Genomic DNA, 17,783 nt, shown 5'->3' with positions numbered 1-17,783 from the left:
TGAGCTAACTTGAAGGTGTAGAGCAGCACAAACATTTTAATACAATGTAAATGTATTTTACAAGAGGTGTAGTGTTCAATAAAATATAGTTTTTGCTACATACATTATGACATTGTACTTACCCTCCTTTAAACCAAAGTGGTTTTGGCAGATCACCAACCCCTTCCCCAAGTTGTGCCTGTAGAGAACACAAATTAATTGTGACATTTTAAGCACTTGATGTTATTTCCACAACAGTTTCTCCAAAACTCAACAATTCGTATTGCAGCTGATTTTAATATCACCAATATTCTTTAATTACACTTTTTCAGTGACATTGATTTGTCACTTAACATAGTTTTACTTGAATAATGATGCTATGGAAACAAACACATTATATTTTTGTAAGTTAAAGTAATAAGATACTACTGGAAGTAAAACAGCAACTTTTTATATATTCTTGTTTGATGAAACATGCAGAGTAGCTTAATTCAACATAAGAAACAACGTTAAGAAAGTGAAAGCGTGCATTTGTCAAGCATTATCTCAGTGTGTACTTCCCTTCTGTTAGATCTATGCTGATCTGCTAATACTTCAAAAAAGCAGTTTGCTCTTCATTCTTGTAAAACACAATGTGTAGGAAAGAATTGCAGATGCTGGCTTAAATCGAAGGTAGACACAAAATGCTGGAGTAACTCAGCGGGATAAGCAGCATCTCTGGAGAGAAGGAATGGTGATGTTTCGGGCCGAGACTCGAACGTCACTCATTCCTTCTCTCCGGAGATGCTGCTTGTCCCACTGAGTTACTCCAGCATTTTGTGTCTACCTTGTAAAACTCCACACCAATTTGCAATTTTGTTGTGATTGTAATTGTAATTGTAATTCATTTATTCGCCAAGTGTGTAAAAACATACCAAAAATTTGATTTGCCATACAGGCATATAAAAAAAGCAACAAGACACACAACTACATAAAAATTAACATAAACATCCATCACAGCACACTGTATTATCTTCTGCTCTCCTTTTCTCCCGCAGTCAGGCAGTCGAACAATCTGCAGTCGGGGCGATCGAAGCTCCCGCAGCCGGCGATCGAAGCTTCCGCGTTGGGGCGATCGAAGCTCCCGCGATCGGGGTGGTTGAAGTTCCTGTGGTTGGAGCTCCCGAAGTCGATCCCTATCCAAGGGACCACAAGCTCCACGATGTTAAGTCCGCAGGCTCCCGCGGTTGGAGCTCCAAAGTTGATCCCTGACAAAGGGATCGCAAGCTCCTTGATGTTACGTCCGCAGGCACCCACAGTTGGAGCTCCCAAAATCGATCCCCAGCAAAGGGACCACCAGCTCCACGATGTTAGGCCGCAGTGCGGACGGAGATACAATACAGAAAAAGTCGCATCTCCATCGAGGAAAGAGATAAAAAATGTTTCCCCCACCCCCCCCCCCACACGATACAAAACTAAAGATACACTAAAACATACGTTTAACAACAGACAAAAACAACAAAAGAAGAAAAGGACGAGACAGACTGTTGGTACCATCGTAAGGCGCCAACCTCTTAAGAATGTTGGCTGGCTGAGATAACTTTCCAAAACAACTTTTCTCTAAACTAAACATGTCTTAGTGACTGGAAGATTCTATGCAGTGGTGATCTGCAGGACTTATTACTAGTTTACTTATAATGAAGAGAAAGTTGACCAACTCTCCTACTTCAGTTCCGTTGTTATCGCTATTTCTTCAATCATAAGGTCCCTGGAACTCCCTGTCTGAAAAGGTAGTGGAGTCAAAAGCCTTCATGATTTTTATAAGATTCCTGGAGGAACCATAATGGGTTTATGTGTCCTGTGAATTTCTATGGTCTAAGACAGAATTGGGAAGAGAAGTACAAGTGAGAGACTTTAACAAATCACTTTTTTAATCTGGCACAATAACTTATGAGAGCTTGTCTCATGTTTCATGTGCTCATGTCATCTTTGGATTCCGCAGAATGTGCAAAATTTATGGTCACAATCACAGGGTAGCAATGAGCTTTCATCGACATCTTTCAAGCAGAAAGAAGCATTCAAAGTAACATATCCTAAACATTTTTCCCCTGCACAAGAATTTTCTCATACATCTAAGAAAGAAATCAGTCTCTGGAATACCATGGGTTGGGAGTAGTGGGAGTGCACTGACAAGCCAATTTATTACGAGGCTCAGACAGTGCCTGAACTTAAATTAGCTAATATGGAAAAAAAAACATGCACAAGACAAATGCATTTACAAAAAATTACAACTGTAATGGATTTAATTTAGTTTTGTTTCCATAATCAATTTGTTTTTCCATTTGTGAGCTTGTCATCCATATTACAAATATAAAAATTAGTAGCATGTAAAGGAATAGGCCATTTACTTCCTCAAATCTGCTCTGTTATTTAATGTCTGATTTGATTGCAACCCAATTCCATATTCCCATCTACCTGCAAGAATTTCTCATCGCGGCTTATCAAGCTTACGGTTCACCCTTTGTCAGCAACATACAGCTCCTTTAAAGAATTCCGATAAAATGGTCAAATGTGATTTCCTATTTTCAAAGCAGGTTCATTTTGCTCAATGACTTTGAATTTTTCTAAGTGCTCTGCTTTAATGTATTTCAATAACATCCTTTAACATTTTCCCTTAGTGGGTATTAAGCTAACCGGCATGTGCTTTTTCTGCTTACTGTCTTTCCGCTCTCCCTTTCTGAATAAACAGGTTACATTTGCTATTCTCCAATCTAATGGCACAGTGCCCAAATCTCAGGAATATTGGAAAATTAAAACCAATACATCAACTATCTCAACACATACTTCTAAGGCCTTCGAAAAAAGTACATCAGGAGTCGTGGATTTGTTAAGCTACAGATTCAACAATTTGCTCAGCACCACTTCCTCAATAACTGCAATTTTCTTCAAGTCCCTCTCTCACTCCCAATTTCTAGATATTTTTAGTATTTTTGAAAAATACTTGCTTAGTTGTTTTCAATGTTAATTTTCCTGATGCACTTTCTAAAGAATTAATGCTCATTTTAGTAACTCTTTATGTTTAATTATATAAATTACTGCTATTGTTTTTCACATGTCTGGTTAGCTTTATTTCATACTCAAAATTTTAAATACTTAATAACTGCTTTAGCAAATCTGTAAATTAAAACAACTTCTGTTAGGTTATTTTTCAACTTTATTAAGTAATGCTCATAAATGTTCTACTGCGATAAAAATAATTTCCAATGGATGTAACAGTTATTATCTTCAGTATAATTTGTGATTTAATATTGTTGAATAAAATCTCCGTTTGTCTCACTTTGAGGATAAAAATAGACTTACCTCTTGAAGTTGCATACGAACTTTGTTAAAAGCTCTAAGCCAATTGGCTTTGGCCCTTGACATATTAGGATGCCCTTCCTCTTCATTTCTGTAACTAGACATAAAAATACATCAGACATTAAAATAATTTTCATAAATAAAAAGTCTTATTTAAAATTTTTCAATAAATACTGCGAGGAAATATAGACAGGTTCATCACTTAAGTACTCAAATGCGAGGGACAGCTTTGGATATTTTGCTGTGGAATTTTTTTTCTCCCATTCTAATTTCTTCCTTTTATACATTTGTTTGGGCATCAAATCTCCCTGAATTTACTTAAATGGATTTACATACAAGGATCTAGAGAGCAATATAATAGTGGAGTAGACACAAGGAACTTGCGGATGCTGGTTTACAAAAAAACACACATGAGTATTGAAATCAAATACATTTCAGGAAGAAACATATCCTTTATCTACTTAAACAATTGATTAACAGTAACATCCCCTTTACTTCTATCTGACTTTTTTTAACAATCCAAATTATCGCAGAAGAGGAGGAAACTGAACAAAGTTTAAAATTCGACATAATTGCAAGCTTTATTTACACTTTATTTTTTATTTTAAAATATATTCTTAAAAACTGAGGAAATACTAACAACTGAATGGTCTTTTCATAAGCTAGGGTTCAGCCCCGATTCTCTACCCTACCTCTTTCTCTGGAACTGTTACACTATAATGTTGAAAACAATATCCTGCGTTTTGGTACCTTTCTCTTCATTTTACCTTTTGTACTTGTGTTTGGCTCGGTTGTACTCATGAATAGTATTATCTAATTTGATTGCACAGCATGCAAAGAAAATCTTTTCACTGTACCTCAGTACATGTGACAATAATAAACTAAGGTAGAAATATAAAAAGATAGTCAAGGGGGATGAAAAGAAAAATAACAAAATGCACAAGACTTAAGATTAAAGAATTAGATCCTCGAATATGATTCTCGAATATGAAGTTGCAGAAGTAGAAAGATGCAAATCCTTAAGTCCTTCTAGCTTTTCATCACATTGTTGTTGCATCAATCCTCTGCTGCAAGTTATTCCCCAGCCCTTTTAAAAATGCACAACTTGTACATATGGTGAAATATTCAACAGTAATTTAAAAATATATGTGCAGAAAATAATGTCATAAGGTCATAAGTGATAGGAGCAGAATTAGGCTATTCGGCCCATCAAGTCTACTTCGCCATTAAATCATGGCTGATCTATCTCTTCCTATCTAACCCCATTCTCCTGTCTTCTCCCCATAACCCTAGACACACTTAATCATCAAGAATCCATCAATCTCTGCCTTAAAAATATCCAATGACTTGGCCTCCACAGCCTCTGTGGCAAAGAATTCCACAGATTCACCGCCCTATGACTAAAGAAATTCCTCCTCATCTCGTTCCTAAAGGAGAGTCCTTTAATTCTGAGACTATGATCTCTGGTCCTAGACTCTCCCACTAGTGGAAACACCCTCTCCACATCCACTCTATCCAAGCCTTTCACTATTCGGTAAGTTTCAATGAGGTCCCCTCTCATTCTTCTAAACTCCAGCAAGTACAGGCCCAGTGCTGTCAAATGTTCATCATATGTTAACCCACTCATTCCTGGGATCTGGATATATTTGACAGGGTCTTTCAAAAAGCTGACTGAGAAAGTGTTGGCTGAATCCTTGCATGCTGTATGACTCTCACTTGTGTTGTGCCAAAAATTAATTGATTTGATTCAGCAGCATGGAATTATTTTTCCCTTAGCTGTTTGATTAACAAGATGACTTTTCTCTCTAATTATTAATCCGTTCCATTTCGCTACCAATATTTTACTCATTATATGTAGTTAGCTTAGCTACATGCTGTGAAAGTGAGATCTTAGCGTGTTAAATTATTGCAACATAAATTGAAGGGAATTGGAAAAGGGCTTCATTTTGTTAACAGAAATTCAAACAACGAGTGGGTAATATTGTAATTTTAGGTGTTTAATTTCATGAAGCATTGAAGCATGTACTCTGCAGAATGTACTCTGCCATACTACATAGTGATAACATGACTATTGTTGAAGACGTAGCAATGCAGAGTACACTGCAACGTATATTTTCCAAAGCTTCATGAAATTAAATTACAATATTATCCACTCGGTGTCAGTTGCAGCATCACATCTATATTGAGTCTCATTTAGGAAGGGGGCTCAAAATGAAAATATGCAACAGTTCTAACAACATTTTAAAAATCCTTACATTTCCACTGGTTTGACTTCAGATTGCTCTGATGGAATCTCTGCTTCAGGTGGAGCTTCATCTGGAACAACAATTTCTTCCTCTTTTGGTTTTTCCTCAAATATTTCTACTTCCTTCTGAAGCTCTTCAGTTTCACTGTAAACCTTCAATGGCTCATTGTCTTCTTTGTCCCAGTCCACAGGTTCTTTCTGACAGCTCACTGAGCTGTGGCAAGAGTGATAAGAATCACCGTCGCGTTCAGCATTCAAATCCGAGCCTTGCAGACTCTCGTTATCTTGGTCAAAGTCCTCACTGAGCTGGGAGCTACCCTGGCTCAGTTCTGCAGATGAGGCATATCTGCTGCTACCTGTAGGACTGCAAAAACATGGAGAAACATTTAGGCTTCCGAATTCAAAAACAAAATAATTTGATGCAATATCAAACAATTAAAAACATACAATGTAATTTTGACTAACAATCTGTCCTATGCAGACTGAATGAGAATGACATAACAAACCATACACACCTTAGAGATATAAAAGCACATTAAAATATCTAGAAGCTCTTAATTTATCTTCTGTTCTTAATTCTTTATTATTATTGTAAAACATTATATGTTGCATGAATGGAAAAGCAGAGTGAATCTTGGGCAATCTCCACAGATGCTAGCTTTGAATGGTACTTTACTGACCAGTGTGAATGCATAAAATTCTCAAAACATAGCAGTGTGTTCACATATTTAACCTGCCTCCCAAATTGCTGCAAAGTAGTACTGTGAAGATATGAAAAAAAAGCACCACAGCTGGGAAACCAAATCAGCCCATGAAAATGTTCTAACACACTAGCTTTCTAAAGAGGTTTTCAAGGGAATTTATTCTTAAAAAACAGACTGCATAAGCATATTTTCTCACAGTTACACAGAGTGCTTGTCAATTTGCCAAGTCAAATAATCTTTTTCAAACCAAAAAAATGATTCCTAAGATTACTCCAAGTGCTGCATTCAGGACCAATGAGCAATACTCACAAGAGAAGACTGAACGTCCCGTATTTTATTCATTTTCACAATGGATGGGGATTGTGAAGGCGGGGTTCATAGGGGAAGAATGTGGTTTAGTCTTTTCACTTTGGGTATTAACAAACAGAATTCTACATATTGTATTTGCATACTCAAAACAGCAATCGGGAAACAAATAACTTTATAGTGGAGACCTATAAATTCTAATGTATAGAACGGTGGTATGAAAGCACTCATTAAAAGTGCCTATAGTAGGCAGTAGGCCATATGCCATCTAAGCCTGCTCGACCATTCAGTGAGATTATGGCTGATCTGATCGTGAGTTCACATCCACTTTCCTGATATCGAACGTTCTAGTCTTTTGATCAACAGGAATAAATATTTTACAATACCAAAGAGTTTATATCAAAGATTTTTACTAACTCTTATAAAATAATGCTACCTTTGCACTATCTAATGGCATTCCATTTAAAATGAATCACGGACATTAACTGCCGAAGTCCAAGCACCTCTTAGGTGATTTGCATTAGGTTCAAGTTACATTCCTTCTTGATCAGACATTTGGAACACTTCCGAATATTTGATAAGCTTGCAAAACTATCTGAATATAACATTTTTACTTAAAGGAAGAAGTGGATAACAGATTTAATATTTAGCTGAACAAATTGAACAAAGATTTACAACCCTTTTATGCACTCTTAAAGTTGAGACCAATGATATTAATACACAAAAGGAAATGAAATGAGGCCATCTTACCCCTCAAGCCTGCCCACTGTTTAATATGATCATGGCTGATCTGCCTCAGGCCTCATCCCTTCTGTGCTAGTTCCTTATAGCCCTAGAGTTATCTACAGGCCTCCAAACAGTAGCCTTGACATAGGGTGCAAGTTGAATCAGGAGCTAAAATTGGCATGTCGCAAATGTAATGCTACGGTGGTTATGGGAGATTTCAACATGCAGGTAGACTGGGAAAATCAGGTTGGTAATGGACCCCAGGAAAGAGAGTTTGTGGAGTGTCTCCGAGATGGATTCTTAGAACAGCTTGTACTGGAGCCTACTAGGGAGAAGACAATTCTGGATTTAGTGTTGTGTAATGAACCTGATCTGATAAGGGGACTCGAGGTAAAAGAGCCATTAGGATGCAGTGATCACAATATGATAAGTTTTACTCTACAAATTGAGAGGGAGAAGTGAAAATCGGAAGTGTCAGTATTACAGTATAGCAAAGGGGATTACAGAAGCATGAGGCAGGAGCTGCCCAGAATTGACTGGAAGGAGGCCCTAGCAGGGAAGACGGTGGAACAGTAATGGTAGGTATTCCTGGGAATAATGCAAAAGTTGCAGAATCAATTTATCCCAAAGAGGAGGAAAGATTCCAAGGGGAGTAAGAGGCGCCCGTGGCTGACAAGGGAAGTCAAGGACAGCATAAAAATAAAAGAGAAGTACAACAAAGCAAAGAAGAGTGGGAAGCCAGAGGATTGGGACTCTTTTAAAGAGCAACAGAAGACGACTAAGAAGGCAATACGGGGAGAAAAGATGAGGTACGAGGGTGATCTAGCCAATAATATAAAGGAGGATAGTAAAAGCTTTTTTAGGTATGTAAAGAGGAAAAAAATAGTCAAGGCAAATGTGGGTCCCTTGAAGACAGAAGCGGGGGAATTTATTATGGGGTACAAGGAAATGGCAGATGAGTTGAACCAGTACTTTAGATCTGTCTTCACTAAGGAAGATACAAGCAATCTCCCAGATGTTCTAGTGGCCAGAGATCCTAGGGTGACGGAGGTACTGAAGGAAATCCACATTAAGCAGGAAATGGTAGACTGATGGGACTGAAGGCTGATAAATCCCCAGGGCCTGATGGTCTGCATCCCAGAGCACTTAAGGAGGTGGCGCTAGAAATTGTGGACTCATTGGTGATCATTTTCCAATGTTCTATAGATTCAGGATCAGTTCCTGTGGATTGGAGGGTAGCTAATGTTGTCCCACTTTTTAAGAAAGGAGGGAGAGAGAAAACGGGAAATTATAGACCAGTTAGTCTGTCATCAGTGGTGGGGAAGATGCTGGAGTCAATTATAAAAGACGAAATTGCGGAGCATTTGGATAGTAGTAACAGGATCGTTCCGAGTCAGTATGGATTTACGAAGGGGAAATCATGCTTGACTAATCTTCTGGAATTCTTTGAGGATGTAACTAGGAAAATTGACAGGGGAGAGCCGGTGGATGTGGTGTACCTTGACTTTCAGAAAGCCTTTGACAAGGTTCCACATAGGAGATTAGTGGGCAAAATTAGAGCACATGGTATTGGAGGTAGGGTACTGACATGGATAGAAAATTGGTTGACAGACAGAAAGCAAAGAGTGGGGATAAATGGGTCCCTTTCAGAATGGCAGGCAGTGACTAGTGGGGTACCGCAAGGCTCGGTGCTGGGACCGCAGCTATTTACAATATACATTAATGACTTGGATGAAGGGATTAAAAGTACCATTAGCAAATTTGCAGATGATACAAAGCTGGGTGGTAGTGTGAACTGTGAGGAAGATGCTATGAGGTTGCAGGGTGACATGGACAGGTTGTGTGAGTGGGCGGATGCATGGCAGATGCAGTTTAATGTTGATAAGTGTGAGGTTATCCACTTTGGTGGTAAGAATAGGAAGGCAGAGTATTGTCTGAATGGTGTCAAGTTAGGAAAAGGGGACGTACAACGAGATCTGGGTGTTCTAGTGCATCAGTCACTGAAAGGAATGATATGCAGGTACAGCAGGCAGTGAAGAAAGCCAATGGAATGTTGACCTTCATAACAAGAGGAGTTGAGTATAGGAACAAAGAGGTCCTTCTGCAGTTGTACAGGGCCCTAATGAGACCGCACCTGGAGTACTGTGTGCAGTTTTGGCCTCCAAATTTGAGGAAGGATATTCTTGCCTTTGAGGGCGTGCAGCGTAGGTTTACTAGATTAATTCCCAGAATGGCGGGACTGTCATATGTTGAAAGACTGGAGCAACTAGGCTGGTATACACTGGAATTTAGAAGGATGAGAGGAGATCTTATCGAAACGTATAAGATTATTAAGGGGTTGGACACGTTAGAGGCAGGAAACATGTTCCCAATGTTGGGGGAGTCCAGAACCAGGGGCCACAGTTTAAGAATAAGGGGTAGGCCATTTAGAACTGAGATGAAGAAAAACTTTTTCAGTCAGAGGGTTGTGAATCTGTGGAATTCTCTGCCTCAGAAGGCAGTGGAGGCCAATTCTCTGAATGCATTCAAGAGAGAGCTAGATAGAGCTCTTAAGGATAGCGGAGTCAGGGGGTATGGGGAGAAGGCAGGAACGGGGTACTGATTGAGAATGATCAGCCATGATCACATTGAATGGCGGTGCTGGCTCAAAGGGCCGAATGGCCTCCTCCTGCACCTATTGTCTATTGTCTATAATCTTTTGAAAATCTAATTCCACTGCAAACTTACATTTATCTGGGCTGGGAACCTATCTCATTAACTCTCCATACCCATACGTTGTATTTTAAGGTCTGGATGTTGGGATGGTGCTGAATCCCTCTAGCAGATTTTTCACAGAAAGCATTTTAGAGGTGCGAATTTTGCCTCTATCAAAGCTGTAAGATATTTTAATAGATTCCAAATGTCTCCGACATTCAGAGAAATTTAGCTACTGCAATTGAGTAAAACTACTAACATAAAAGTTTAAAAATGCAAACACATTTAGAAATAATCAAGAATATTAAATCACGATAAAGTAATTTGAAAAGTAAGTCTTCTTTCCCTTTGCATCCAAATGCACAAACTTCCAGTTCCAATTGAACTCAATGGGATCTCAGACCTATTCCATGTCTGAGCTGACTGCCAATTTCCTAGCAGTATGATTTCTCCATGCCATTCTGCCTATTAAAACACCCACTTAAAAGTGAACATGAAAATCCCAGCAAGATTGAGTTCAGTCATTAGACATGGTTCCACCCCACTGGCTGAATGCCAAAGGGTTTTTTTCTGATCCATCCAATCAACACTGATCAATATAATAGTTAGAAACATACCAGTTAAAGGTAGGCTGCACTGTTTCGAGGCATCCTATGGCTTAAACAGAAGTGATAAATAGCTGGAGCAGGTTTGATAGTCATTCTACAGGTGATCTAGTCATTTTACAGGTGATCTGACCCAGGGAAAATGGAGAATGGCACAAGCTTGATAGCGAGCACCGAAGTTTCAAATGGTGACGCAGATACCAGAATATTGTAGCTTTCAGAACAAGTGGTCAAAGTCAGTGAATGCATCAATTATGTCAAATCCCTCCAACTTAACACTGACCTCAGAACATCTCAATCACTCAGTTAACAACAGCTTAAACCTTTCAGGGCTCATTGACAGACTTTTATACTTTCCACTACATCTTCGCACTATCAAAATCTCACATTTCATAGCTTGCACACACTGTTTGCTATTCTACCATGACATTGCAGAATATAATAAATTTCAAGCAATCCTTATTAAAAAAACTGCTGGAGGAACTCAGCAGGCTGGACAACATCTCTGGAGGAATATGGACACAAAACATTTCTCTCAATTCTTTCTTTGATAGTTGTAAAACTAATCATAAGCCATGAATGAAAGCTTTTTTTTCAAACAAGATGGTGCCGGATAGAGGCGATGTTTTGCAGGCAGCATGCAGGTGAACACTTGTATATGTTTTACCCTTTAAAAGTTGAAATCTGCAGCTAGAATTACAACTTTTGTAAACCAACTTTTAAGGCATTTAAATACATTAATGATCTTATGACAGTCTCGGTGGACCTGATCCTCAGCGTCTGGAATTATGAATTTCAGAAAGAATTTTGTCTTGCATGCAATGAGTAAAACTAGATGTGTTATTTTTAAACAAAAAGAATACATCAATGCCAATAGATATCTTCACTACATTGAAATGATTACAAATGCTGAACACTACAAAGTTGAATACTGATTCAGCTTTAACAAGATGTTAGCTTGTATTACTTCAGTCCTTTGATATGATAGAATCATCAGGTGGGATATACTAGTACCTAGCAAAAGCTGTTTAAATATCACCACACAGTCCATGGTTGGTTTAATTTGTTAAAACTGACCAATGTTGCAAAATGGATAGATGTTCATTGCAAACGTTTTTAGGTGACGCAGTTTCATGGAAGGTTATTGGGTGTTCAGTCTGTACTAATGGAAATCTAATATAGAGGTAGTTCTGGTTTGCGTTAGTTACGTTCCTAAGAAACCTCCTGTAAAATAAAATTGTGTCAATAGGAAAAAGGGAGTAAGGGATTAGAGTTTCAGACTCAGAATAACAAAGTTATTTCATGCAGGATGCAGAATGTAAAAAAAATATTTTAATAGCTACAAGTTTATTTTGTTACTGGTAAAAATACTAAAGCCTGTATGGTACATTGTTTAATAGAATATCAATGCACATGGATCTGGCCTTCCACAGTTAAACTGGCAGTCGGTGCTCTTAATACATAGAACAGTACAACACGAGAATGTGACATATTCGGCCCATAATGTCTATGCAGAGCATGATGCCAAGACTATCTCTAATCTACCTACACATATCCCTCCATTACCAGCGCATCCAGATATCTATCCAAAACCACTAATGTCACTATCATATCTGCCTCAACCACCACACCTGACACCACGTTCCAGGCACTTGCCTCCCTCTGTGTAAAAAAGATGCCCCACAAATCTCCCTTAAACTTTGCCCTTCTCACCTTAAACTCATGTCCTCTAGTATTTGATTTTGCCTTCCTGGGAAAAAGGTTCTGACTGTCTACCATTTCTATGCCTCTCATAATTTTATGCACTTCTATCAGGTGTTCCTGCAAACTCAGGAGTTCCACAGAAAACAATATAATTCTGTTTAACGTCTCCCTATAGCTAATACCCACTAATCCAGACATCATTCTGGTAAACCTCCTCTGCACCCTTTCCAAAGACTTCATATCCTTCCTGTATTAGGACAACCTGAATTGCACACAATACTCCAAATGCAGCCTAACCAAAGTCTTATAAAGCTGCATCATGATTTCCCGAGTTTTACACTCAATGCCCGGCCTATGAAATAGGTCATTTCATGACACAAAGTAACTAAGCGGGTCAGGCAGCGTCTCTGGAAAACAAGGGTTGGTGACATTTCGGGTCAGGACCCTTTTCTGAAGTGGGTCCCGATCTGAAATGTTGCCAATCCATGTTCTCCAGAGATGTTGAAATAAGGACCTGCAGATGTTGGTTTACACAAAAGGATCTAAGATGAGGTTTTTCATTCTAGAACCCAAGATGATGCTTTCCATTCAAGGATCCACCACATCCGCTCCCAAGCTGAAGCTTTCCTTTCTAGGACATCCAAGATATCCTCTTGCTTTAGTAGACATGGTTACCCCCCTTCTGTCATCCCTGATCTGCTTCCCCTATGTGTCCCATGGTGCTGCTCTTGTTCCTCCTCCTCCCAGATGGAACAAAGATAGAGTTCCTCTGGTCTTCACCCTTCACCCCACCAGCTTCCGCATTCAACATATCATCCTCCAACCTTTCCAGAAACTCCAACATGATCCCACTACCAGTCACATCTTCCCATCTCTACCTCTTTCCACTTTCTGCAGAGATCGTTCCCTCCACAACCCCTTGGTTCACCCATCCCTTCCCACTCAAACCACCCTCACCCCATATACCTTTCCCTGCAACCCTAGGAGATGCATCAACAGTCCCTATACCCCCTCCTTTGCCTCCACCCAGGAACCCCAGCAAAATTTGTCTCAAGGTGAGACAAAAGTGCACCTCCTGTAATCTCATCTACTGTATCCACTGTCTGCGTTGTGGCCTGGGCCACTTCCATTGCAAGAGTGAGGTTACATGCACACTGAAGAAACAACAGATCATATTCCATTTGGATAGCTTACAACCCATTGGTATGAATATTAAAATCTCCAATTTTAGGTAACCTCTCCCCTTTCTCCCCCCCCCCCCCCCCTCCCCTGTGCTCCACCTGGTCTCTCACCTATTTTTCCCTTCCCCTTCCTCCTATATTTCTTCCTCTGGCTTCATTATTCACAACTCTTCAATCTTGTCTCACCTATTCTGTTTTCATCATTTGCATTTATTCCAACGATCTGCCCATCAAAACTCCCCTCATCTGCCACACTTTGTCCTGCCTCTCCTTTTTCCACCTTTCTTCCCTTCCCTTGCAATTCATCTGAAGGGTCCACACCCGGAACATCACCTATCCATATTATGCAGAGATGCTGCCTGATCTGCTGATTTACTCCAGCACCTTGTGCCTGATGTAAATTATTCTTTCTCTGTGTTTTCAGAATTCATGTTTATCAGCATTGCCAATGCACGGTGAACCTTAATTGGCCAAAATAGATAATGAATATAAGAGTGAATCTCTCAGTGAATGCTTTAATCTCTAAACAATCACAATGTAGCACATTAAATATTGATCTACTTAATAGCTGCCAGGCAGGTCAAATGTGAACTTCATTACTGTAATTGCAGAATTGCCTGTACAAACAAAAGAGAACATAAAGTTATTCTGCCCATTGAGGAAATTTGGAATAAATTGTTAGCATTCAGAATCACTGAGCACACATAAGGCAATACTGAACCAAGCTGTCTTTTAAATAACTTCAAATGTATTTATTTAGTTTCAGGATCGTGTACCTTTCTAAATAACGCAAAATGTATTCTATGAGTGCAGACTTTTTTGGCAAACCAAAACATGTGCCAGTGGAAAGGGAGTGAAACAAAACCACACAGCAATGGAAAACTAAAAGGAAAAATCATTTCCCAAAATTCACTCAAAGTAAGAGAATCAATCAGATTTACAAAATTAAACTACGTTATTTAAAAGTGAACAGCAAGATCTTTTATAGAAAAGTCGTTGGTAGGACATCCAAGGTGGTTGACAATTCTGATGGAACATTCGTGCAGAGACTGGCGACAAAACGACTTCTGAAGCTACAACTCTGAATGTGAACTGTTGGCTTTCAACCTTTCAAATGGGAATAAGTCCTAGCTTGAGTGCACATGGCATGGAAAGTCACCTCCAAGATCCTGCACTCATCTGAGCTGGAAAGAGATCCAAGACCTTATTATAAGAAAATAACTGCAGATGCTGGTACAAATCGAAGGTATTTATTCACAAAATGCTCCAGACTGAAGAAGGGTTTCGACCCGAAACGTCACCCATTCCTTCTCTCCCGAGATGCTGCCTGACCTGCTGAGTTACTCCAGCATTTTGTGAATAAATACCTTCCAAGACCTTATTGATTTCTATATAGTTTCTAAGGAAGGAGATATAGAGACTTTCATTTAGTATGTTTAAGTATTTCAATATATATGTTTTAACTATCATGCTTATCTCTATAAAAATGTTAACATTTAATTTTAATAGTTTACATATCAGAGGCAAGGCAAAGCTCTTAAAATATGTGAGGCGACTAATTAACTTGCTTTACTCAAAGGTCCAGACTTTTTCTCTCATATTAAAGGAATTAGTAATTTTCTGATTTATCTCCAACTCATTTGGTGAATGGAATTGCATTTCAGTTATATGGAATCAGTTTTGCCACAGACTTCTGCGAAAATGCTGCAAACCTATTATTTTTCTACATCTTTCCTTCTAAGCCTTGGATGCAAACAAACTGGACCAATTTAAGTTTGAGGAAGTTTGGTTAGTAACGTCTGCTGTTTTATACATATATAATCTTAATAAAAATATAACATCCATTAAAAGATTACCGGCCTAAAACATTAACTTTGTTTTGCTCTGTTCAGATGCTACGTGACCTGCCAAGTATTTCCAGTATTTTCTCCTTTATTACACTGTTTTCCCAAAAGGCTGAAAAGCAACAAATTCCAGGTGCTAGAAAGGGGAAACAAACTGAAAATGCTACAAACATTCAGCAAGTCAGGGACAATCCGTGGAGATAGAAACATAATTAATTTTGTAGGTCTTCGACCTTTCCTATGAACATACGACAACAGGTTATTGACCTGAAACGTTAACTTGCTGAATATTTCCAGCATCTTTCTATTTTAATTTCAAATTGCTAACATTGGAGTTAATCCACTCTAGAGGGCAATGGGCCAAATGCCAGCGAGCGGGACTAGCCCAGTATGCCAACTTGACACAGACAAAGTGTGTCGAGGGACAGTCCCGTGCTGTGTAACTGTAGGAATCTGACATTCATTTTTATATTCTTCCTAGTTTGGCTGAAGTTTTCTCATCCTTTCTCCCATATAAAACACCTGGTACGCTCCTTAGATCATTAGTTGAAATTTTTTTTTAAACAAAATTGAGGTAAACAACAATTGCTATGAGAAGTATATGTTACAATACCAAAGGCAGCAAGAAACCAAATGAATCTGTTCTAAAGTTTAATATAATGATGGCCAGCAATCATCATCACCAATATAGAATATGGATAGTACATCACAGGAATGGGCCCTTCACCTCACAATGTCTGTGCTGAGCAAGTTGTCAAATTAAACTAATCCCAAATCCTGCACATGGTCTACATCCATCCATTCCCCGCCTGTTCATGTGCCTGTCAAAATACCTCAAATAATGCTATTGTATCTTCCATTACGTTAAATGGCAGCATGTTTCAGGCAGCTACCATTCGGTGTAAAAAGAATAGCCTTGCAAATTTCCTTTAAGCATTCCCACTCGCAAAGTTATGCTTCCTAATATTTGGAATTTCCACCCTGGGAACTTAAAAGACTATCTACCCTGTCAACAACATTACATACTTCTACCAGGTTGCCCCTCAGCCTCTGTGCTCCAGAGAAAACACCCAATTTTGTCCAACCACTTCTTATAGCTAAAGCTCTCTAATCCAGGCAATATCCTGGATAATTGCTTCTGCTTCCTCTCCAATCTTTCCTGTAATGTGACCTAACTACCCACAATACTCCAAATGTTTGAGGGTTGCAGTTGCAACAACACTTTCCTACTTTTATACTCAACATCCCAACCAATGAAGGCAAACATGCCTTCATTATTACCCTATCCATTTGTGGGATCACTTTCAGGGAGCTATGGATCTGTACCCCAAGATCCCTCTGTATATCAGTGCTCCCAAGAAAGGGTCCTGCCATTTACTGTATACTTTCCTTTGTCATTTAACCACAGAATGCAACACCTTGCACTTGTCCAAATTAAAATGAAGCAACAGCAAATACATGTTTTATGAAAATAACTGTGAAATAGAATGTTGCTGTTGCACAAACTAAGTTATTTTTTACTTTTCATTTCCCAAAGATGTTATTTGATATAATGAAAATATGGCTATGAATATTTGAGCCAACTTAGAGGACTCATTCTTCTTTGTACTTATGGGCAGTAATATATATCCACTGTGTTTCAGTTGAAGCTATTAATAATTCTTAATTAAAATGTTTTATGCTGCTGTTGACATTATGACCTGATCAGTTTATTATAATAAAACTAAAACAATTTTTTTTAATGCTAAGAAGTCTTTTGGCTTAAATTGAACTTTTAATGTCCTGCCAATAGCCAATTTAGAGTCTGTCGAATTCAGTATCTTGGCAGCATACATCAGTTTTGGAATGAAATATTGGGGCTAATGGTAGATGGTTATAAAAGACTAAAGAATTACTTACAATTATTGATTATGTATCAATTTGTGGTCAAGCATAACTGAAGATAAATAACACATCAGGCTTGCAGCATTGCAAAATAAAAATTGTTTACCATCTGCAAGTACTCCAGCTGTTAGCTAAAAATTATGATTGGATTCCAAGGAAAGCAAAAATGACAAAACTTTTCCTCCAAAGTGGAATGAATGTTTAACTACTGTGAACAAGAGTTTGGAAAAAATTTAAATGGTAAATAATTGCTGTTTTTTAAAAATGACACATCGTATCCAGAAAGGAGCAAATAAAAATCAAAACAGACAAATGCCTGTTTGTAATATATCACTTTTCCCAATAAACTTGAAATTAGTTATGTCATCTGTTAGTGCACATGCATGCGAGCTTGATAAGTATCTTTGATAAATACTTCTTCTCTACTTCCCAATGTACAATTCAAAAATCGCCTTGTTACTCACTAATACCAAGTTGACCATTTTACATATATCACTGTCTTCAAGTTAGGATTGCATCGAACAGATAGTTCTCCTAATTAGAGGCTGAATCTCCAAGTAACTTTTTGCTAAGGA

The 17,783-nt window shown here is 38.5% G+C and overlaps 1 protein-coding gene across 10 annotated transcripts in view; it reads right to left on the bottom strand.

Moving 5' to 3' along the window:
* The window catches only part of LOC144607377 (protein unc-13 homolog A-like), a 184,408-nt gene that overhangs the window by 107,024 nt on the left and 59,601 nt on the right, over positions 1-17,783 (bottom strand). For all 10 annotated transcript variants that reach the window (XM_078424171.1, XM_078424174.1, XM_078424170.1 and 7 more), the window contains 3 exons: positions 5,571-5,924; positions 3,319-3,412; positions 123-178 (listed from right to left, as the gene is read on the bottom strand). In XM_078424171.1, the coding sequence (XP_078280297.1) occupies positions 123-178; positions 3,319-3,412; positions 5,571-5,924 (504 nt within the window). The remainder of the gene's footprint in view (positions 1-122; positions 179-3,318; positions 3,413-5,570; positions 5,925-17,783) is intronic.

The sequence above is a fragment of the Rhinoraja longicauda genome, chromosome 28 (assembly GCF_053455715.1).
Source record: "Rhinoraja longicauda isolate Sanriku21f chromosome 28, sRhiLon1.1, whole genome shotgun sequence".
NCBI lineage: Eukaryota > Metazoa > Chordata > Chondrichthyes > Rajiformes > Arhynchobatidae > Rhinoraja > Rhinoraja longicauda.
This window is presented reverse-complemented; position numbering and strand designations above follow the sequence as displayed.